The sequence below is a fragment of the Oncorhynchus kisutch genome, linkage group LG11, assembly GCF_002021735.2.
Source record: "Oncorhynchus kisutch isolate 150728-3 linkage group LG11, Okis_V2, whole genome shotgun sequence".
Taxonomy (NCBI): domain Eukaryota; kingdom Metazoa; phylum Chordata; class Actinopteri; order Salmoniformes; family Salmonidae; genus Oncorhynchus; species Oncorhynchus kisutch.
The window spans coordinates 27,437,448-27,460,857 of record NC_034184.2 but is presented as its reverse complement, the minus strand read 5'-3'; the positions used below and the strand labels follow the sequence as shown (position 1 = coordinate 27,460,857).

At 42.0% G+C, this 23,410-nt stretch overlaps 1 protein-coding gene across 1 annotated transcript; it reads right to left on the bottom strand.

The window, feature by feature from the left end:
* Nucleotides 1–10,507: 10,507 nt before the first annotated feature.
* Nucleotides 10,508–23,403, bottom strand: dnajb12a (DnaJ heat shock protein family (Hsp40) member B12a). Its single transcript, XM_020495342.2, has 9 exons — nucleotides 23,214–23,403; nucleotides 22,462–22,630; nucleotides 21,971–22,116; nucleotides 17,173–17,352; nucleotides 16,833–16,915; nucleotides 16,011–16,120; nucleotides 15,342–15,514; nucleotides 14,952–15,093; nucleotides 10,508–12,788 (listed from the first exon to the last, which is right to left on the bottom strand). The coding sequence occupies exons 1-8, from the start codon at nucleotides 23,344–23,346 to the stop codon at nucleotides 14,972–14,974; spliced, it is 1,116 nt and encodes a 371-aa protein (XP_020350931.1). The 5' UTR covers nucleotides 23,347–23,403; the 3' UTR covers nucleotides 10,508–12,788; nucleotides 14,952–14,971.
* Between the last annotated feature and the right edge of the window lie 7 nt (nucleotides 23,404–23,410).

The window sequence follows — 23,410 nt, the reverse complement described above, 5'->3', positions numbered from 1 at the left end:
GTTGACTACACTAGGTTGACTGTGCCTTTAAACAGCTTGGAAAATTCCAGAAAATTATGTCATGGCTTTAGAAGCTTCTGATAGGCTCATTTACATAATTTGAGTCAATTGGAGGTGTACTTGTGGATGTATTTCAAGGCCTACCTTCAAACCCAGTGCCTCTTTGCTTGACATCATTGGAAAATCAAAAGAAATCAGCAAAGACCTCCGAAAAAAATGTAGACCTCCACAAGTCTAGTTCATCCTTGGGAGCAATTTCCAAACGCCTGAAGGTACCACGTTCATCTGTACAAACAATAGTACGCAAGTATAAACACCATGGGACCACGCAGCCGACATACCGCTCAGGAAGGAGACACGTTCTGTCTCCTAGAGATTAACGTACTTTAGTGCGAAAAATGCAAATCAATCCCAGAACAAAAGCAAAGGACCTTGTGAAGATACTGGAGGAAACAGGTACAAAAGTATCTATATCCACAGTAAAAACGAGTCCTATATCGACATAACATGAAAGGCCGCTCATCAAGGAAGAAGCCACTGCTCCAAAACCGCCATAAAAAAAGCCAGACTACGGTTTGCAACTGCACATGGGGACAAAGATTGCACTTTTTGGGGAAATGTCCTCTGGTCTGATGAAACAAAAATAGAGCTGTTTGGCCATTGTTATGTTTGGAGGAAAAAGGGGGAGTCTTGCAAGCTGAAGACCAACATCCCAACCGTGAAGCACGTGGGTGGCAGCATCATTTTGTGGGGGTGCTTTGCTGCAGGAGGGACTGGTGCACTTCACAAAATAGATGTCATCATTAGGGAGGAAAATTAGGTGGATATATTGAAGCAACATCTCAAGACATCAGTCAGGAAGTTAGTTTGGTCACAAATGTGTCTTCCAAATGGACAACAACCCCAAGCATACTTCCAAAGTTGTGGCAAAATGGCCTAAGGACAACAAAGTCAAGGTATTGGAGAGGCCATCACAAAGCCCTGACCTCAATCCATAGAAAATTTGTGGGCAGTACTAAAAAAGCGTGTGTGAGCAAGGAAGACTACAAAACTGACTCAGTTACACCAGCTCTGTCAGGAGGAATGGTCCAAAGTTCACCCAATTTATTGTGGGAAGCTTGTGGAAGGCTACCCGAAACGTTTGACCCAAGTTAAGCTATTTAAAGTCAATGCTACCAAATACTAATTGAGTGTATGTAAACTTCTGACCCACTGGGAATGTGAAGAAAGAAATAAAAGCTGAAATAAATCACTACTATTATTCTGACATTTCACATTCTTAAAATAAAGTGGGGATCGTAACTGACATTAGACAGGGAATTTTTACTTCGATTAAATTTCAGGAATTGTCATAAACTGAGTTTAAATGTATTTGGCAAAAGTGTAAACTTCTGACTTCAACTGTACATGCAGGCTCTATTATTTTTTTTAAATCTTAGGTACCTTTATTCATGTAGTTTGCTAATTTCTTTTTCCCTATGACTGTGTAGAAATAGTACCATAATCTGTCTCGTAACAATAGCATGGTGTAGGCCTTGTTCAAAGCACTGAAAATCTGTATCATGGAATTTTGATATTGTGGTATCTGGATCAGAATGATCCTATCAGATTATTTTCAACAACTAAAAAATTACAGAATCCTGATCATTCTGATGAAAACATTTCAAAAACTGGGCAATGGCGTTAATCTGGTGGCCATCTGGTTGCAATTTTGTGATTGTTTCTCTGTGATCATTGTGTCCCACTGGAGTCAAAATAAAAATAAAAGCAGTGTGTCGTGTGGACTAACTTTGATAAATACATAGATTCGTGTATGTGTGACCAAAATCCCGAAGTATCCCTTTAATCCAGAGTTAATTGCTATTAGTATCATGCAAAAACACTTTCAGTAAGTGATTTTGAGTGTTGTTTTAACACTATAGTGTAAAGCCTAATTTGCATATTTCCCATGGTGCCTTTGAGTGAATTGTGAAGTTACCACCCATGACTGTATTTTGTTAGTGACAGAGACATCTCACGGCTGTTGAAGGAGGATGAAGGTGTAGCGTGGTGAGCTTACATATTCTTTATTTAAGATGACAAAAACAATAAACACTACAAACAAACCGTGAAGCTAAAGGCTATGTGCCCTAAACAAAGTCAACTTCCCACAAAGCAATGAGGGAAAACGGGTTACCTAAGGATGGTTCCCAATCAGAGACACCAGATAGACAGCTGTCCCGAAACATAGAAATACAAAATCAAAGATAACAAAACATAGAATGCCCACCCCAAATCACACCCTAACCAAACCAAATAGAGACATTAAAAGGCTCTCTAAGGTCAGGGCATGACACATGATTGTTGAATTATTTCCCTTTAAAGGCCTGTGACTTTCACCAAATGAGTACCTAAGGAAATGTTTTCATGACTTTATGACAATTAATCATAAGGCCTTTCTTTGGTGGCCTCATTTTACCCTAACACAGTGGTGTTTGGAAAATCTTGGTTTACAAATTACAGGCTACATCAGGCCTGCAATTCTTATTATACTAGCTGGCAAAGTGACAGGTAATTCCTTTTGAAATCCTGTAAGAGTTAGGATATCCAACCATTGTCATTTTTATTCAACCGCAACCTGCATTCAGAATTACATCCAGGGTTAGGATCTCTAGTACAGGAGAATACTTAAACTATTTTAATGGGAACAACCATTTCAGGATTCGTTTAGAATTGTTTTATTAATCTTTGTGTAGCATAAGATTAAATCAACCAATCAATGTACATTCAAAAACACAGATATTAAAAACAATCCTGAAAAAAAGATATACCTTCATAGCATGCTGGGAAATATGATAATGATGGGTGTGGTTTTGATGGGATTGTTTCACTCTGTTTCACTCAAACAATAGTTATTAACACCAACACAAGGGTTATTTTACACCAATGGGTGTTAATTTAACTCTGTCTGAGTAAATTTAACTCCTGACTACTTTATTACATTATAAGTGAATTTGTCCAAATACTTATGACTTCTTCAAATGGGGGGACTAGAAAGATGAAGCGCTTTCATTTCTAAATGGTAAAACAAATATGTATGAAAATACTCTCAAATAAAACGGTGACCTTCTGCACTGTCGCTTCATATGAAACATTTGATCTCAAATCCAAAATGCTGGAGTATAGTGCCAAATTCAAACATTTAACTTGGCTGTCCAAATAAATACAGATGGGAATATATTCATAGGTTGCACCTCCGCCACTTGGTCAAGTCATTGTTATGAATGCTTTCAAGCCGCCCTCTGCCATAGTGGTGCCCAAAAGTCGTAATAAACCCAGTCATTCTGAACAGGGGCTAATGGTTGTTTTGTCTAAATTACACAATAGTGGCCTGTAAATATGATAACATTGCTAAAGTAGGCAAATATTTAGAAGGAAACAACTTTGTCATCATTATCATGTTGTCAAATTTACTGTAGACAGATGGCGTCAAAAATATCTAGCAATGCTGACGTTAGCTATCTAAGATCTGGTGGTCTCCCCTCAATCTTAGCTAGCTAGTGAACGTTATACTGCATCTAAAGTCTTTCTGGCAACATTAAAATTATGAATTATTTTTCCCCTACTAATTATTTGCCTCCTTTAGAAATATCATTGTATTTCCAATCCACTGCAATGCACTTTTGATGAAATCATCCTCAGCTGCAATTTATAATGCATTGAGTAGAAATGACAGTATTCAGACATACAGTAGTAACGTTAGCTTACACGTCAATGGAAAAGGTGAACTGAACTCTCCTTCCCCCATTTGACACCCAGGTGGCGACAATCATGTCTGTGCCTGGCAGATATCTCAGCGTGGATGTTGTCCCACCACCTCAAGCACAACAAGATGGAGCTGCTCTTCTTCCCGGGGAAGGCCTGTCCGCTCCAAGACCTCTCCATCACAGGTGACAACCCCACAGTGTCCCCCTCCCAGAGTGTAAAGAACCTTGGCATGACCCTAGACAACAACCTGTCATTCTCTGCAAACATCAAAGCAGTGACTCACTCCTGCAGGTTCATGCTCTACAACATCCATAGAGTATGACCCTGCCTCACAGAGGAAGCGATGCAGGTCCTAATCCAGGCACTTGTCATCTCCCGTCTGGACTATTGCAACGAGCTGTTGGCTGGGCTCAGCGCTTGTGCCATCAAACCCCTGCAAATTATCCAGAAGGCTGCAGCCCACCTGGTGTTCAACCTTCCAAAGTTCTCTCATGTTGCCCCGCTCCTCCACACACTCCACTGGCTTCCAGTCGAAGCAAGCATCCACTACAAGACCATAGTACTTGCCTCCGGAGCAGCAAGAGGCACTGCCCCTTCCTACCTTCAGGCTCTGCTCCATCCCTACACCCCAATCCGAGCTATTACGTTCTGCCACCTCTGGTCTCCCTCTAACCCCTATGAGAGGGCAGCTCCCGCTCAGCCCAGTCCAAGCTCTTCTCTGTCCTGGCATCCTAATGGTGGAACCAGCTTCCCCCTGAAGCTATGAGAGCAGCCCCTTCTTCCCGAAAAACATCTGAAACACTACCTCTTCAAATAAAATCATTAATAATCCCACAGCACCCACCCTCTCCTCCTCACCCCTCCCAATAAAAATATTTTTTGTCAACTAACACTCACACTTGACTTTTTTCAGCGCTTACTAGTTCTGACTTTGCTGATGGCTATTTTGAGAAAATATTGACTTACTATGACTGTGGTGTGGTTGTCCCACCTAGCTACAGTAGCAAATGTAACCCAACCAGAGTATGTGAGCAGAGCTGTGCTAGAGCGGAGCGAGAAGTGGAAGGTTCCCAATCTGACTGCAGCGTGAAGAGAGATTCCCAAACGCTTCTCGCCCGCTCCAATTTCGCTCCAGTAGCGCTCACTTCACCGACACAGGGAATGCCCGCCCCTGCATGCATTTACTCGTGTGCTGCGATAGCCCCTTGCTTTAGCTACTGTCACGAAGTTCCCTAAATATGTTCATAAATAAACTGATAAAACACACAGGTGCTAAATCAAGGCGATTTACAAAGATGATGTAGTGTTCACAAATAAATAATAATTGTGGAATCTGAAAAGCCATGTATCCCAAAAGCATGCTACGTGCACATGCTAAAAGAAAGGAACGAGGTGGGTAGAAAACTGTGTCATTGTAGCAAAGTATTTATAAACCAAAAAATCTGATCTCTTAAGGTTTTGTTTATTTTCATTCTGTTATCTATAGAATAGAACATAATTGATTTTTGCCCAATAGGCCTGGCATATTCCCACGTTTAAGGAGATGTACGTTTTGATTGGGCACTGATATGTCATTTTTCGTTTAATTTGTAAATGAATTATAAGTAAGTCACGGCCTATATGCGCAATTTACAGACTGTAATGATTTAATACAACAAAATGTAGTTTAACCGCTGAGCACTTTATGTCCCTACCAGCCTATTGTGTCGCACTGGCAAATGCTTCACAATGTATTTCTTTGTAGGTTATAGCCTTGAAATCATTTAAATAATATAGCCTAAATAATTCATTTTCGTTCCTCCTAGGCTCCCTGTCTGGCTCCTGACCTATTTACAGTGTTTATATGCTGTTTAATATGACTTATATCCTATTTGAAATGATGTTCGCTTCTTACATTCACAGTTTCATGTTCTTTCAAATACGTTTCATTTAAATCCATATGGTTTGGTTTAAATACTTAAAAAACAATTGGTAGGTCCAGGTAGTCACAAAACTAGATGGGTGTTGGTTAAATTGTGATTTTAATGAATGGAGCGAATTGGGGCAGCAGTTTTTTCCCCCCTGTGAGCATGGAACAGTGTATAGTTGAGCGGTAGGAAAGCACAAGGCAACTGTGTGTAGAGACATAATAAGTCTGTCTGGTATTGCAGATATTTTTTTTGCATTCCCTGGTCATAAAGCTGTCCATATAATCAAGGACTTTTACAGAATTGCAGGTACGGTAGGCTGCGGTCAGTTGACTGCGGTCAGCGATGCTTTACTGATCTCACATTAATAAACCTAGGGAACATAATACAAAGGAAAAATATCCTAATTCATCACACAGATTATACCAAAAGACCATTGGTGCTATAGAAGGGACACACATCCCCCATTCAAAGACCCTCTGGACCAAATGAAGGAGACTATGTGAATAGAACATCTTTTAAAAACTGTAGCCTATACACTTTCCCCAAACCAAATAATTTTCAGAAACAGTCATTAATTGTAATGATCTTACTTCTCTTGTCAGATGATCTGTGACTCCTATGAGGTTACAACTTAACATAGAACACATTGTTGCCCTTGTTGTCATGACAAGCCCTTGACCAACAATGCAGTTTTAAGAAAATACCAACAACGGTACAGAGTCAATGTGTTGGGCACTGGTGTCGAGGTAATTGAGGTAATATGTACCAGCCCAGCCACATGTAGGTAGAGTTATTAAAGTGACTATAGATGGTAACAGAGGGTAGCAGCAGTGTAGAAGGGGAGGGTGCAATGCAATAGTCTGGGTAGCCATTTGATTAGATGTTCAGGAGTCTTATGGCTTGGGGGGTAGTAGCTGTTTAGAAACCTCTTGGATCTAGACTTGGAGCTCCGGCACCGCTTGCCATGCGGTAGCAGAGAGAACAGTCTATGACTAGGGTGGCTGGAGTCTTTGACCATTTTTAGGTCCTTCCTCTGACACTGCCTGGTATAGAGGTCCTGGATGGCAGGAAGCTTGGTCCCGTTGATGTCCTGTGCCGTACTCACTACCCTCTGTAGTGCAAAGCGATCGGAGGCCGAGCAGTTGCCATATCAGGCAGCGATGCAACTCGTCAGGATGCTCTCGATGGTGCAGCTGTTAAACCTTTTGAGGATCTGAGGACCCATGCCAAATCTTTTTAGTCTCCTGAGGGGGAATAGGTTTTGTCTTGCCCTCTTCACGACTGTCTTAGTGTGCTTGGACCATGTTAGTTTATTGATGGTGTGGACACCAAGATGATGAAGCTCTCAACCTGCTCCACTACAGCCCCATCGATGAGAATGGGGGCGTGCTCGGTCCTCCTTTTCCATTAGTTCACAATCATCTCCTTTGTCCTTGCAGCATACGGTCAGGTCTCAGACCTCCCTATAGGCTGTCTCATTATCGTCAGTGATCAGGCCTATCACTGTTGTGTCATCTGCAAACTTATTGATGGTGTTGGAATCACGCCTGGCTGTGCAGTCATGAGTGAACAGGGAGTACAGGAGGGAAGTGAGCACACACCCCTGAGGGTCCCCCGTGTTGAGGATCAGTGTGGCGGATGTGTTGTTACCTACCCTTACCACCTGGGGGTGGCCCGTCAGGAAGTCCAGGATCCAGTTGCAGAGGGAGGTGTTTTGTCCCAGGGTCCTTAGCTTAGTGATGAGCTTTGGTGTTGAGCGTGGTGAGCTGAGCTGTAGGGGTGTTGAAGGCTGAGCTGTAGTCAATGAATACCATTCTCATGTAGGTGTTCCTTTTGCCCAGGTGGGAAAGGGCAGTGTGGAGTGCAATAGAGATTGCATCATCTGTGGATCTGTTGATGCAGTATGCAAATTGGAGTGGGTCTAGGGTTTCTGGGATAATGGTGTTGATGTGAGCCATGACCAGCCTTTCAAAGCATTTCATGGCTACAGACGTGAGTGCTACGGGTCAGTAGTCATTTAGGCAGGTTACCTTCGTGTTCTTGGGCACAGGGACTATGGTGGTCTGCTTGAAATATGTTGGTATTACAGAATCAGACAGGGAGAGGTTGAAAATGTCAGTGAAGACACTTGCCAGTTGGTCAGGGCATGCTCGGAGTACACGTCCTGGTAATCCGTCTGGCCCTGCGGCCTTATGAATGTTGACCTGTTTAAAGGGTTTACTCACATCGGCTGTGGAGAGTGATCACAAAGTCGTCCGGAACAGCTGATGCTCACATGCATGTTTCAGTGTTACTTGTCACGAAGCGAGCATAGAAGTTATTTAGCTCGTCTGGCAGGCTTGTGTCACTGGGCAGCTCGCGGCTGTGCTTCCCTTTGTCGTCTGTAATAGTTTGCAAGCCCTGCCACATCCGACGAGCGTCGGAGCCAGTGTCGTACAACTTGATCTTAGTCCCGTATTGACGATTTGCCTCTTTGATGGTTCGTCGGAGGGCATACCGGAATTTCTTATAAGCTTCCGGGTTAGAGTCCTGCACCTTGAAAGCGGAAGCTCTACCGCCTGTAATCCATACAGTCACTGTGGGGACAACGTCATTGATGCACTTATTGATGAAGCCAGTGACAGATATGGTGTACTCCTCAATGCCATCGGAAGAATCCCAGAACATATTCCAGTCTGTGCTAACAAAACATTCCTGTAGCTTATTATGTGCTTCATCTGACCACTTTTTTATTGACCGAGTCATTGGCGCTTCCTGCTTTAGTTTTTGCTTGTAAGCAGGAATCAAGAGGATAGAATTATGGTCAGATTTACCAAATGGAGGACGAGGGAGAGCTTTGTAAGCGTCTCTGTGTGTGGAGTAAAAGTGGTCTGGACTTTTTCCCCATGTAACATGCTGGTAGAAATGAGGTCAAGCGGATTTAAGTTTCCCTGCATTAAAGACCCCGGCCACTAGGAGCGCCGCATCTGGATGAGCGTTTTCCTGTTTGCTTATGGCCGTATACAGCTCATTGAGTGCACTCCTAGTGCCAGCATCAGTTTGTGGTGGTAAATAGACAGCTACGAAAAATGTAGATGAAAACTCTCTTGGTAATTAGTGTGGTCTACAGCTTATCATGAGATACTCTACCACAGGTGAGCAAAACCCTGAGACTTCCTTAGATTTTGTGCACCAGCTGTTGTTTACCAATATACACAGACCGCCACCCCTTGTCTTACAATCTGTTCTATCCTGCTGAAAAAGCGTAAAACCCACCAGCTGTATGTTATTCATGTCGTTGTTCAGCCACGACTCGGTGAAACATAAGACATTACAGTTTTTAATGTCCCGTTGTTAGGATATACGTGTTCGTAGCTCATCTATTTTATTATCCAATGATTTTACGTTTCGTAATAGGATTGATGGTAAAGGCAGATTACCTACTCGCCGTCGGATCCTTACAAGGCTATGAATGACGAGGATCAGGGCCTTGTCGGGCGTCTGAAGTAAATCCTTCGCGTCTGACTTGTTAAAGAAAAAAATCTTCCTGTACGGGGTGAGTAATCGCTGTCCTGATATCTAGAAGCTCTTTTTGGTCATAAGAGACGGTGGCAGAAACATTATGTCCAAAATAAGTTACAAATAACATGAAAAAACACGCACAATTTGTTAGGGGACCGTAAAATGGCAGCCATCTCCTCCGGCCCCATTATTGCGGTAGCAACAGTGAAATTGCTGTGAGGAGTACGGTCTTTGCTTTATTTAGGAGGGTTGCTACAAAGTTACAAAATATTGTATCACACAAAAGCTATGCAGCAATAGTCAGTCCAATAATGATTCAAAATAGATCTAAAAAGCATAACACTTTTGCCAAAAATATTTGCATGTAGTTTTCCAATAGTTGCTTATCCACAGGATTCATATGAAATCTCATTTTGAAATTGATCCCAAGTTCGATTGTAACAGCACTGTACAATGAATTAAAAGTAACCCTATTGTTTTCTTCTCTGTTCCAGGATCAGTCACAGACATCTCCGTGATATCAGAATCTGACAGTGGTCTCTTCTACAGCCCATTGTTGAGTCTCTCTGATGCCACAGACGCTGTCCTGCACTGATGCCACAGACGCTTCTCCTGCCCAACATCAGCCAGGAGCTGCCCCATCTAGTGGCTAATGAGCCTTGCGACCTGAAGAGGGCGCTCATTGACCTGTGTGTGGAGCAGGGGGACCAACAAAGGGAATCCAGGGGACGACTGTGCAGTGTGGAGAAGAAAATCGTTGACCCTAACCTGGTTTCTACCTTCCAACTCACCCTGGTGTTACAGCCAGAGGTGGTGGTGGGGGGTTGTGGCCCAAGTTGCAGAGGCTCTTTAGGGCCTGGGTCCCCCCAGAGGCAGAATGGGAGACACCCACACACATTCAGGCTCAGTACCAGGTTCAGAGCTATCAAAAGAAAGCTGTGTAGTTCATCAGAGTGCTGACATGGCCAGAGCTATAGGTGTAGTAGATATATCAGACTTGGGTCTAATAATATGTTGATATACTTAATATGCTGTGCTTTGTTTGGTTTGCCTGGTACAATGGAACTGATGTAATGGTCCAAAAAGTGCAAATCAAGCACACCTCAATAGATTGACTCTGGTCTGATATGTATTGGCTATAGCTCTGGACTGAGGACTCAACTACAGTGAGATAAGCCTTGTATTCCTCTGTGTGATAGCAGAAATACTGTACCAATGTGATCACCAATGTACCGAAAGAGAACTCACTCCACTTTTGAGGATGTTGAAGGACATCGTATAGCCAAACCCTGAAGTGGATACTCTTTTTATTCCCATGGTGGGGCAAGAAAATATTGTGCAACAATGTTTACTATGCATCAAATGTAGTTTATTTTTTATTCATAAACCAAACATTTGAATGTTTAAGGGAACATACTGTATGTTGTTAATGGCAGCTTTTCCACATCAATTGACATGTAGGGACAATCAAATGTAAGATATGGGCATTACAATGCAAAACTGCTGTTTTTAAACCATGCATTTGATTAGACATATTTCTTTGATATGCAAATATTCACCTGTTAACCTGTACTGCTTTTTGTACTTTCCTTCAAGAACTTTAAAATGAAATTCATTATTTTTCAAATGAAATATCCACATGAAGTACTTTGTCAATGGACCAAATATTTGTCTCTAATATTTCAGTGGCACCACATTAAGTCATAATTGTGACTATAAAAGGAAGAGGCCGATTTGTTTAATTTTAATAAATACAGATTTTCAATAGTCATCTCCATAATCCAACAGACTACAAGCAAATCCTCAGGGTACATTAAATGATAGTAAATTACATTAGCTTCTTAAGGCCATCTACACTGTGTTGTTAAAAATTACGATGTATAGTATATACAAGTATGAACTATATATATATATATATATATATATATATATAAAGAATTATTGGTTTAAATGTCTATAACAGAAGGCCTTGAGTTGGTTCTTAAAAATATTTATCAAACATAACAGGGAAAAGAAAGAAGCTTTATTTTAGCAGCTTTAGCAGTATACAGTGCCTTCAGAAACTATGCATACCCCTTGACTTGTTCCACATTTTGTGTTACAACCTGAGGATTAAATAAAAACATTTTCTCATCCATCTACACACAGTAACCCATAATGAAAGTGAAAACATGTTTTTAGAAATGTTTGCACATTTATTGAAAATTAAATACAGAAATCTAGTGTTCACACACCTGAGGCAATACATGTTAGAATCACCTTTGGCAGCGATTACAGCTGTGAGTCTTTCTTGGTAAGTCTCTAAAGAGCTTTACACACCATTGTACAATATTTGCCCATTAATCATTGTTTCAAATTCGTCAAGCTCAGTCAAATTGTTTGTTGATCATTGTTAGACAACCATTTCCACGTCTTGCCATAGATTTTCAAACAGATTTATGTCCAAAATCATAAACTTGGCCACTTGAACATTAACTGACTTTTTGTCTAGAAACTCCAGTGTAGATTTGGCCTTGTGTTTTAGGTTATTGTCCTTATGAAAGGTGAATTCACCTCCCCGTGGCTGATGGAAAGAAGACTGAATTAGGTTATCCTCTATGTACTCAGTAATGTGTTGTATTGGATTTGCCCCAAACACAATACTTTGTATTCAGGACAAAAAGTTAATTGCTTTGCCACATTTCTTTAAGTATAACTTTAGTGCCTTGTTGCAAACTGTTTTAAAGTCACCATTGGCTTCATGGTGAAATCCCTGAGCAGTTTCCTTCCTCTCCGGCAACTGAGTTAGGAAGGTCACCTGTATCTTTGTAGTGACTGGGTGTATTGATACACCATCCAAAGTGTAATTAATAACCTCACCATCCTCAAAAGGATATTCAATGTCTGCTTTGTTATTTTTTACCCATCTACCAATATGTATTGGATGTATTGGAAAACATCCCTGGTTTTTGTGGTTGAATCTGTGTTTGAAGGGACCTTACAGATAATTGTGTGTGGGGTAGAGATGAGGAAGTCATTAAAAATCATGTTAAACACTATTACTTATTATGTGACGTGTTAAGCACCTTTTTACACCTGACCATATTTAGGCTTGCCATAACAAAGGGGATGAATACTTGTTGACTCAAGACATTTCAGCTTTTCATTTGTAATTAATGTAAACATTTTGAAAAACATAATTCCACATAATAATTATGGGGTATTGTGTGTAGGCCAGTGACATTTAAAAAAAATATTTAACACATTTTAAATTCAGGCTGTAACACAACTAAATGTGGAAAAGTCAAGGGGTGTTCATACTTTCTGAAGGCAATGCACCATTCAAAAATACATTTAATCTCTCGTTTTCAAAAAACCATGACACCCGTCTAGTTCTGCCAGCCTTGAAGTGTTTTTGTATTTAAACCAGCCATCACCTTCTCCGTCTGTTTCACAGTTCTATAGGAAGTTAAGACTGACCACAGGAGTGTGCAAAGAGATAGGGGTCCCCCCCTGACAGGCCATATCTGTCTGCAACCCACCATATGGATCTAAGGCAGTTTCTCTCAAATTGCTGCTCCAATTTTTGTGTGGGCTTGAGTAGGGCGTTGTATATTGATTTCTTCTCATTCGATTCAAGTACCAAATAATCTGAGGGGAAAAAATAAGTATGGAGTAAGTACAGGCAGCAAGTACAGGCAGCAAGTCATACAAGCACACATCAAACAGGATAACGATTAATCATGGGCACCGATAATGGAAAATCTATATCAGGAAAAAAAAAAAAAAAAATAAAAAAAAAAAAATATATATATATATATATATATATATATATTGCTCAAAAAAATTAAGGGAACACTTAAACAACACATCCTAGATCTGAATGAATGAAATATTCTTATTAGATACTTTTTTCTTTACATAGTTGAATGGGCTGACAACAAAATAACACAAAAATTATCAATGGAAATCAAATTTATCAACCCATGGAGGTCTGGATTTGGAGTCACACTCAAAATTAAAGTGGAAAACCACACTACAGGCTGATCCAACTTTGATGTAATGTCCTTAAAACAAGTCAAAATGAGGCTCAGTAGTGTGTGTGGCCTCCACGTGCCTGTATGACCTCCCTACAACGCCTGGGCATGCTCCTGATGAGGTGGCGGATGGTCTCCTGAGGGATCTCCTCCCAGACCTGGACTAAAGCATCCGCCAACTCCTGGACAGTCTGTGGTGCAACGTGGCGTTGGTGGATGGAGCGAGACATGATGTCCCAGATGTGCTCAATTGGATTCAGGTCTGGGGAACAGGCGGGTCAGTCCATAGCATCAATGCCTTCCTCTTGCAGGAACTGCTGACATACTCCAGCCACATGAGGTCTAGCATTGTCTTGCATTAGGAGGAACCCAGGGCCAACCGCACCCGCATATGGTCTCACAAGGGGTCTGAGGATCTCATCTCGGTACCTAATGGCAGTCAGGCTACCTCTGGCGAGCACATGGAGGGCTGTGCGGCCCTCCAAAGAAATGCCACCCCACACCATGACTGACCCATCGCCAAACCGGTCATGCTGGAGGATGTTTCAGGCAGCAGAACGTTCTCCACGGCGTCTCCAGACTGTCACATCTGTCACATGTGCTCAGTGTGAACCTGCTTTCATCTGTGAAGAGCACAGGGCGCCAGTGGCGAATTTGCCAATCTTGGTGTTCTCTGGCAAATGCCAAACGTCCTGCACGGTGTTGGGCTGTAAGCACAACCCCCACCTGTGGACGTCGGGCCCTCATACCACCCTCATGGAGTCTGTTTCTGACCGTTTGAGCAGACACATGCACATTTGTGGCCTGCTGGAGGTCATTTTGCAGGGCTCTGGCAGTGCTCCTCCTGCTCCTCCTTGCACAAAGGCGGAGGTAGCGGTCCTGCTGCTGGGTTGTTGCTCTCCTACGGTCTCCTCCACGTCTCCTGATGTACTGGCCTGTCTCCTGGTAGCGCCTCCATGCTCTGGACACTACGCTGACAGACACAGTAAACCTTCTTGCCACAGCTCGCATTGATGGGCCGTCCTGGATGAGCTGCACTACCTGAGCCACTTGTGTGGGTTGTAGACTCCGTCTCATGCTACCACTAGAGTGAAAGCACCACCAGCTTTCAAAAGTGACCAAAACATCAGCCAGGAAGCATAGGAACTGAGAAGTGGTCTGTGGTCCCCACCTGCAGAACCACTCCTTTATTGTGGGTGTCTTGCTAATTGCCTATAATTTCCACCTGTTGTCTATTCCATTTGCACAACAGCATGTGAAATTTATTGTCAATCAGTGTTGCTTACTAAGTGGACAGTTTGATTTCACAGAAGTGTGATTGACTTGGAGTTACAATGTGTTGTTTAAGTGTTCCCTTTATTTTTTTGAGCAGTGTACATTGGTTTAATACAATACATTGCAACTGTAAAAGTTCACTTTTCATTTCACTTCCACAGCTATGTGAAGTCGAGGCAACTGGTTGCCCATTGGGCCAGGTGTGAATGTTCTTCGAGCCTAACTTACTCAACGAGTTTGAATGCAATGGAAAGCCCATCCACTGTCGACGATAACCTATCAGCAAGCAATTAAGTATGCTAAATTGAGAGCATGTGAGAACATCTGCGAGAATGTTTTGTGCATGCAGGAACAGTCATGTATGCTTTTTTTTTACATAATAGCTTAGGTTTACAGAAAGGATAAACCAATATCAAGACGTGCCTTGCTCATATCGATATCAAACCGATATCAAACAATATTGAAGTCAAAACAGTATCAATTGATATCATATCAAATTTACCATTCTGTTTGTTTGAGTTCTTATCCATGTAGCATGATCTGAATCTCCGACAGTCGTGAGCAGCTAGGCGTGCCCATCCGCTGAGCCCTTTGGTACAAGTCAGAGTCTCCGAAATAACGAGCACGGTACAGCAAGCCTTCCTCTGGAAGACAAAAACACACATAAATGTATCCAATATATTGAAAAATATAATCACGCAAATGATCAAAAAATAGCTAACTTCAGCATAACTTAACTGCATTGGGCTGGTTAGTAGTCACTAGAATGCTGGAGAGGACAATGTGAGAGGAAAATAGCCAAGCCAGTACAGTAAAGCACAATATGGCATGATACTGTGAAAAGGGTACCAACTTTGCATGTCTGTTGTGTTAACGTTGGGCTGTGACTTACTCTGTTGCTTCTCCTTCCAGCAGTTGTTCCGGAGGTTGGAGATGTAGTCTTCCTCCACGCTCCTCTCCACATTCCTTAGGTCTTTTCCAGAGTACTCCTTGGTGAAGCTAGCTCCTACGTAGTAAGCCACCTTCAGGGTCTGTGTCTGCCTCCGGTTGATGTGGCCCGCACCTCTGCAGCGCAGCACAGGAAGTGATAAAAGAGGATGTGAGAGTGTGATAAACAGGGTGGTTCAACTTCCCAAGTGACGTCATAAAGAATTACAAGAAAAACAAAAGGTAAATTAAGTCATACAATCAAAATCTTGACACACAGGTCCATTACGAGCAAAGGCTAAACATGTATAATTTAATGTTGTAATTACTGATACCCTCAGATGTAATAAATTATATGTGATAAAGTGATAACCAGAAATGCTTTAGAGGTTGTTCATCAATATCAAGTTTTACACTGACTCAACTAAAGCCTTTCAAATTTCCTTGTGACAAAACTAACGTTTAATATATTCTGAAGCTGTGACCCCAAGCTGAAAATTCTGGGTCACGATCCACCATGTCTGTCAAACACCGCTATCATAAGTAAGTAGCAGAGGTGTATAGAAGTTTGTATAACTATTTTATAAGTGAGTAGTAGAAGTGTTAGTGTGTAAAGGAGGACACTGAGACTCACGAGCGGTGGCTAAGGCTGTAGGGGGGAGGGGTCACCATCATCTGGCTGAGGGCGGAGACGAAGATTAGAATGAGGATGGGCATCAGCTGGACAAACAGGGCAAAACCTCCCTATAGGGGAACAGAGAAAGAAAGATATACAGAGAGAGAAAGAGAGTGAGATAAGAGTCAACCCTGCTCAAGCACTCCCCATGTGAATTCCAAATGGACTCCTAGCCCCTACTCCTTTTTTAGGTGTTTATGCAGACCTGAAAGGATTGGCAGAACCTCAACCTGCCTGACAGAGGGTAAGATGGAACTATAACAATTGCTTTCAAATATACACAAAGTCTCTAGGGATAGAGGTCGATTTAGTATTCAGCACATACAGTACCAGTCAAAAGTTTGGACATACCTACTCATTCAATGTTTTTTCTTAATTGTTACGGTTTTCTACATTGTAGAATAATAGTGAAGACATCAAAACTATCATCATGTAGTAACCAAAAAAAGTGTTAAATCAAAATATATTTTAGATTCTTCAAAGTAGCTACCCTTTGCACTTTTGGCATTTTCTCAACCAGCTTCACGAGGAATGCTTTTCCAACAGTCTTTATGGAGTTCCCACATATGCTGAGCACTTGTTGGCTGCTTTTCCCTCACTCTGCGGTCCAACTCATCCCAAACCATCTCAATTGGGTTGAGGTCAGGTGATTCCATTTTGAATTCAGCACATGTCACAGAATAAGCTAGATAACTAAGCACTCTTCATTCTGTCATGAAGTGAGGATGTAAGAAAATGTGTCCATTGATCAACAAAAAGGAGTCTACAGATTTCACTTACATCCCGCTGTTCTCTCCTCTCTGGTCCTGCTCTATGCTGATGGCCAAAGTGCATTCCGCCATTTCTGTAAACATGTACATTACCTGGAAGAGAGCAGAACATACAGTATAAAACAACAATTAGCATCCAAACATCCAGGCCAGCAGAACATCATTTAGACCTCATTTTTGTCCACAACCAAAATTGTGTTCATTAGGGCATGCAACCGATAATGTTTCAAAACATTTTGCCACAGAAAACAAAAATGTGCTTTTCTTATTGGGGAAATCCAGGAAGTCCCTCCCTGTTTCAGTCCATTTTCTTTCATTTGGTGCCTAATTAATAATATGACCCAACTCACGTGATGGGAAACCTCCTCCAAAGAACATGTTGAAGAGGTCCTCGGGCGAGATGTCGGCTTCGAAGTCATGGCGCTGGTGCCTGTGCTGTTGTCTCGTAGGGTGAGCTCTCTCCTCACCATACTGGTCATACTGGCTCCGCTTCTCTGTGTTACTGAGTACAGCGTATGCATTGCCAATGGCTGGAGAACAAAAAAAAAACACAGTAACCATTGTTCCAAGATGGCGTAGCAGTCGGACGTCTGTTTTGTCTTGTCCCGTCCCGTGTATATATCGTTTTCTTCATATATATTTTGTATACATTTTTAATCTCAATCTCTCAATTTCCATCTACGGACTGAACATACTCTCCTGCAACTTGCCTCTCCCAATGTGGTACGGATCTGCTATTTTTTATATTTTAGAAACAGAACCCCCATCAGCAGCTAGCCAGCTACTAGCTAGTAGTCAGTTAGCCATCACCCTGAACTGACTCATCCCGTCAGTAGAGGATGCCTGGTTGCTCTTCAAAAGTGCTTTCCCCACCATCTTAAATAAGCATGCCCCATAAAAAAAATGTAGAACTAAGAACAGATATAGCCCTTGGTTCCCCCCTGACTTGACTGCCCTTGACCAGCACAAAAAAAATCCTGTGGCGTTCTGCATTAGCATCGAATAGCCCCCGCAATATGCAACTTTTCAGGGAAGTCAGGAACCAATATACTCAGTCAGTTATGCTAGCTTTTTCCAACAGAAATTTGCTTCCTGTAGCACTAATTCCAAAAGGTTTTGGGACACTGTAAAGTCCATGGAGAATAAGAGCACCTCCTCCCAGCTGCCCACTGCACTGAGGATAGGAAACACTGACACCACGATAAATCTACGATAATCGATCATTTCAAGGCTGGCCATGCTTTCCACATGGCTACCCCTACCCCGGCCAACATCTCAGCACCCCCTGCAGCAACTTGTCCAAGCCCCCCCTGCTTCTCCTTCACCCAAATCCAGCCAGCTGATGTTCTGAAAGAGCTGCAAAATCTGGATCCCTACAGATCAGCTAGGCTAGACAATCTGGACCCTCTCTTTCTAAAATTATCCACCAAAATTGTTGCAACCCCTATTACTAGCCTATTCAACCTCTCTTTCGTATCGTCTGAGATCCCCAAAGATTGGAAAACTGCCGCGGTCATCCCACTCTTCAAAGGGGGAGACACTCTAGACCCAAACTGTTATAGACCTATATCCATCCTGCCCTGCCTTTCTAAAAACTTTGAAAGCCAAGTTAACAAACAGATCACCGACCAGTTCAAATCCCACCAAGCCTTCTCCACTATGCAATCTGGTTTCCGAGCTGGTCATGGGTGCACCTCAGCCACACTCAAGATCCTAAACGATATCATAACCACCATCAATAAAAGACAGTACTGTGCAGCTGTCTTCATTGACCTGGCCAAGGCTTTCGACACTGTCAATCACCGCATTCTTATCGGCAGACTCAATAGCCTTGGTTTCTCAAATGACTGCCTCACCTGGTTCACCAACTACTTCTCAGATAGAGTTCAGTGTGTCAAATCACAGGGCCTGTTGTCAAAACCTCTGGTAGTCTCTATGGGGGTGCCAGTGTTCAATTCTTGGGCCGACTCTTTTCTCTGTATATATCAATGATGTTGTGCTTGCTGCTGGGGATTCTCTGATCCACCTCTACGCAGATGACACCATTCTGCTTACATCTGACCCTTCTTTGGACATTGTGCTAACAAACCTCCAAACAAGCTCCAACGCCATACAACACTCCTTCCGTGGCCTCCAACTGCTTTTAAATGCTATTAAAACTAAGTGCATGCTCTTCAACCGATTGCTGCCCGCACCCTCCCGCCCGACTAGCATCACTACTCTGGTTGGTTCTGACCTAGAATATGTGGACAACTACAAATACCTAGGTGTCTGGTTAGACTGTTAACTCTCCTTCCAGACTCACATTAAGCATCTCCAATCCAAAATTAAATCTAGAATCGGCGTTCTATTTCGCAACAAAGCCTCCTTCACTCATGCTGCCAAACATACCCTCGTAAAATTGACTATCCTACCGATCCTCGACTTCAGCGATGTCATTTACAAAATAGCCTCCAACACTCTACTCAGCAAACTTGATGTAGTCTATCACAGTGCATTCTGTTTTGTCACCAAAGCCCCATATAATACCCACTACTGCGACCTGTATGCTCTCACTGGCTGGCCCCCACTACATATTCGTCGCCAAACCTACTGGCTCCAGGTCATCTATAAGTCTTTGCTAGGTAAAGCCCCGCCTTATCTCAGCTCACTGGTTACCATAGCAACACCCACCCGTAGCACACTCTCCAGCAGGTATATTTCACTGGTCATCCCCAATAGAGGCCGATCGATTATGATTTTTCAACGCCGATACCGATACCAATTGTTGGAGGACCAAAAAAGCCGATACCGATTACATCGGCCGATTTTCTAAATTTTTACATTTGTAATAATGACAATTACAACATTACTGAATGAACACTTATTTTACCTTAATATAATACATCAATAAAAATCTATTTAGCTTCAAATAAATAATGAAACATGTTCAATTTGGTTTAAATAATGCAAAAACAAAGTGTTGGAGAAGTAAAAGTGCAATATGTGCCATGTAAGAAAGCTAACGTTTGAGTTCCTTGCTCAGAACATGAGAACATATTAAAGCTGGTGGTTCCTTTTAACATGAGACTTCAATATTCCAAGGTAAGAGGTTTTAGATTGTAGTTAATATAGTATTTATAGGACTATTTCTCTCTATACCATTTGTATTTCATTAACCTTTGACTATTGGATGTTCTTATAGGCACTATACTATTGCCAGTGTAACAGTATAGCTTCCGTCCCTCTCCTCGCCCCTACCTGGGCTTGAACCAGGAACACATCGACAACAGCCACACTCGAAGCATCGTTACCCATCGCTCCACAAAAGCTGCGGCCCTTGCAGAGTAAGGGGAACAACTACTCCAAGTCTCAGAGCGAGTGACGTTTGAAACGCTATTAGCGCAAACCACCGCTAACTAGCTAGCCATTTCACATCGGTTGCACCAGCCAATAGTCTGATAGGCTTGAAGTCATAAACAGCGCTGTGCTTGCGAAGAGCTGCTGGCAAAACACACGAAAGTGCTGTTTGAATGAATTCTTACGAGCCTGCTTCTGCCTACCATCGCTCAGGCAGACTGCTCTATCAAATCATAGACTTAATTATAATATAATTACACACAGAAATACGAGCCTTTGGTCATTAATATGGTCTAATCCGGAAACTATCATTTTGAAAACAAAATGTTTATTATTTCAGTGAAATACGGAACCAGTCTGTATTTTATCTAAACGGGTGGCATCCCTAAATCTAAATATTCTCGTTAGATTGCACAACCTTTAATGTTATGTCAAATTAGTTCGCAATGAGCCAGGCTGCCCAAACTGTTGCATATACCCTGACTCTGCGTGCAATGATCGTAAGAGAAGTGACACAATTTCACCTGGTTAATATTGCCTGCTAACCTGGATTTATTTTAGCTAAATATGCAGGTTTAAAAATATTACTTCTGTGTATTGATTTTAAGAAAGGCATTGGTGTTTATGGTTAGGTACACATTGGAGCAACGATACACACCGCATCGATTATATGCAACGCAGGACACGCTAGACAAACTAGTAATATCATCAACCATGTGTAGTTATAACTAGTGATTATGATTGATTGATTGTTTTTTATAAGATACGTTTAATGCTAGCTAGCAACTTACCTTGACTTCCAATGCATTCGAGTAACAGGCAGGCTCCTCGTGGAGTGCAATAAGAGGCAGGTGGTTAGAGCATTGGACTAGTTAACTATAGGGTTGCAAGATGGGATCCCCTAAGCTGACAAGGTGAAAATCAGTCGTTCTGCCCCTGAACAAGGCAGTTAACCCACCGTTCCTAGGCCGTCATTGAATATAAGAATGTGTTCTTAACTGACTTGCCTAGTTAAATAAAATATATATTTTTTAAATTAAATTAATTTTTTAATTTAATTAAATCGGCCAAATCGACGCCCAAAACTAACGATTTCCGATTGTTATGAAAACTTGACATCGGCCCTAATGAAATCGCCCATACCGATTAATCGGTCGACCTCTAATCCCCAAAACCAACACTTCCTTTGGCCGCCTTTCCTTACAGCTTTCTGCTGCCAATGACTGGAACGAATTGCAAAACAATAACTGAAGCTGGAGTCTTATATCTCCCTCTCTAACTTTAAGCATCAGCTGTCAGAGCAGCTTACCGATCACTGTACCTGTACACAGCCAATCTGTAAATAGCACACCCAACTACCTCATCCCCATATTATTACTTACCCTCTTGCTTTTTTGCACACCAGTTTCTCTACTTGCATATCATCATCTGCACATCTATAACACCAGTGTTAATGCTAAATTGTAATTATTTCGCCTCTATGGCCTATTTATTGCCTTACCTCCCTACTCTTCTACATTTGCACACACTGTACATAGCTTTTTCTATTGTGTTATTGACTATACGTTTGTTTTGTGTAACTATGTGTTGTTGTTTTTGTCGCACTGCTTTGCTTAATCTTGGCCAGGTCTCAGTTATAAATGAGAACTTGTTCTCAACTGGCCTACCTGGTTAAATAAAGGTGAGGGGAAAAAAATAAAAATACTTCAGTTAAGCTTTTTCATACTTTGCCATGATGGTATACTTCAGATATGACATTGTGTACTCATTAGCAAGCAGTGAAATTTCAACTGCCAGAAAAGAGGTTACCTTTAAATGCCTCTGTGGCTCCTGGAGCATGGTTTTTATCAGGGTGGAATTTCAGGGCCAGTTTCCTGTAGGACTTCTTCAGGTCCTCTTCCCCGGCGTCCTTTTCAACTCCCAGAATCTCATAGTAGTCTTTACAACTCTTTATTCTACACACATGGCATAAGAGAAGCAAAGAGAAAGTAAACAAGTCAGTGAAGCAATTAGCCGAGCAATGAGCAAGAAAACAACCAATGAACCATGTAGCACTATCTCAGGTTGTCTGAATCATTCTTAAGTATGCCCGTTAAAACATAATTTAGACAGAGGTTATAATTGTCAAAGTATACAAAGTAGATGTTCCCCTTAAACACAGATCTAGGATAATTGAATCAACCCCAATCATGATTCCAAACGTTAACCATTAGAGAGGATAAACAAATACCAAATCCTGGACCAGGGGTTAGGGGGAACTCCTTCTGGCTCTGTTAAACGGAATAAGTACACAGACATACTTTTTAACAGCATCCAGCTGCTCTGATGTGTATGGTTTGGCTGAGTCTGTGGCTGAGTCTCCGGCTTCGTCCCCATGGCTACGTTGTCTCACTCCAGAACCATCCCCATTCATAGGCCTCTCTTCTTCGTCCGGTGGTTTCTTATTCTGTTCGATAGACTCTAGTAAACCTGGGTAGATAGGAATAGGTTTACGGGACAGCTGCAGATGATAAGTGGTAACGTTGGCATGTCACTGCAGCCATATAACTTACACTTCTCTCCCCATAACTAGGGCAAATGTAAGACGTGCATCACAGTACAGTAAGGCCTACATTTTTATCTCCAACACTATTTTGTAACTATGTAACGTTACAGCAATGTTGGTGGTGCCACCTGTATCAGCATATTACAAGCAAGAAAGTTAGGGAAGTAGTTACTAGCTAGTTTGGCCATTCATGTACTGTAATGCAAGCGCCTTAAGTGGGCTGGGTATGGGTTTCTCGAGAGCTAACGGGGTCGATAGCTAACGTTAGCAGGCTTGTTGTTAGCTTGCTAGCTATCGCATATGTTTATCATTAACATGAGAAATCACTCAACATGCCATAACAAAGATTAGTTGTTGATAACAAAATGAACTACAAGTACCACCTCTCCAAAAACTGAGGTCGATGTCATGCTAGCTAAAAGTTAGCATATTTGGTTCTGAGTGTACTTTGGCCCACCACCAACTAACAGGAAATACTGCACGCATAAAAATAGATAATCAACGTACTTTTGGCCTGATCGGTTGGAAACAAACGCTGTGCCTTTTCTAGAAACCTCTTAGCTTTGTCTGTCTGGTTATTACTGAGCGCACTTATAGAAATATTAATACACCGTTCAGCTTCGTCCTTGTTTGATTCCATCGCGACAGCGGAACTAGTCTGTTTACTCGCCAGATGGTCGCCCTATGAAGGCGTCACGGGGAAG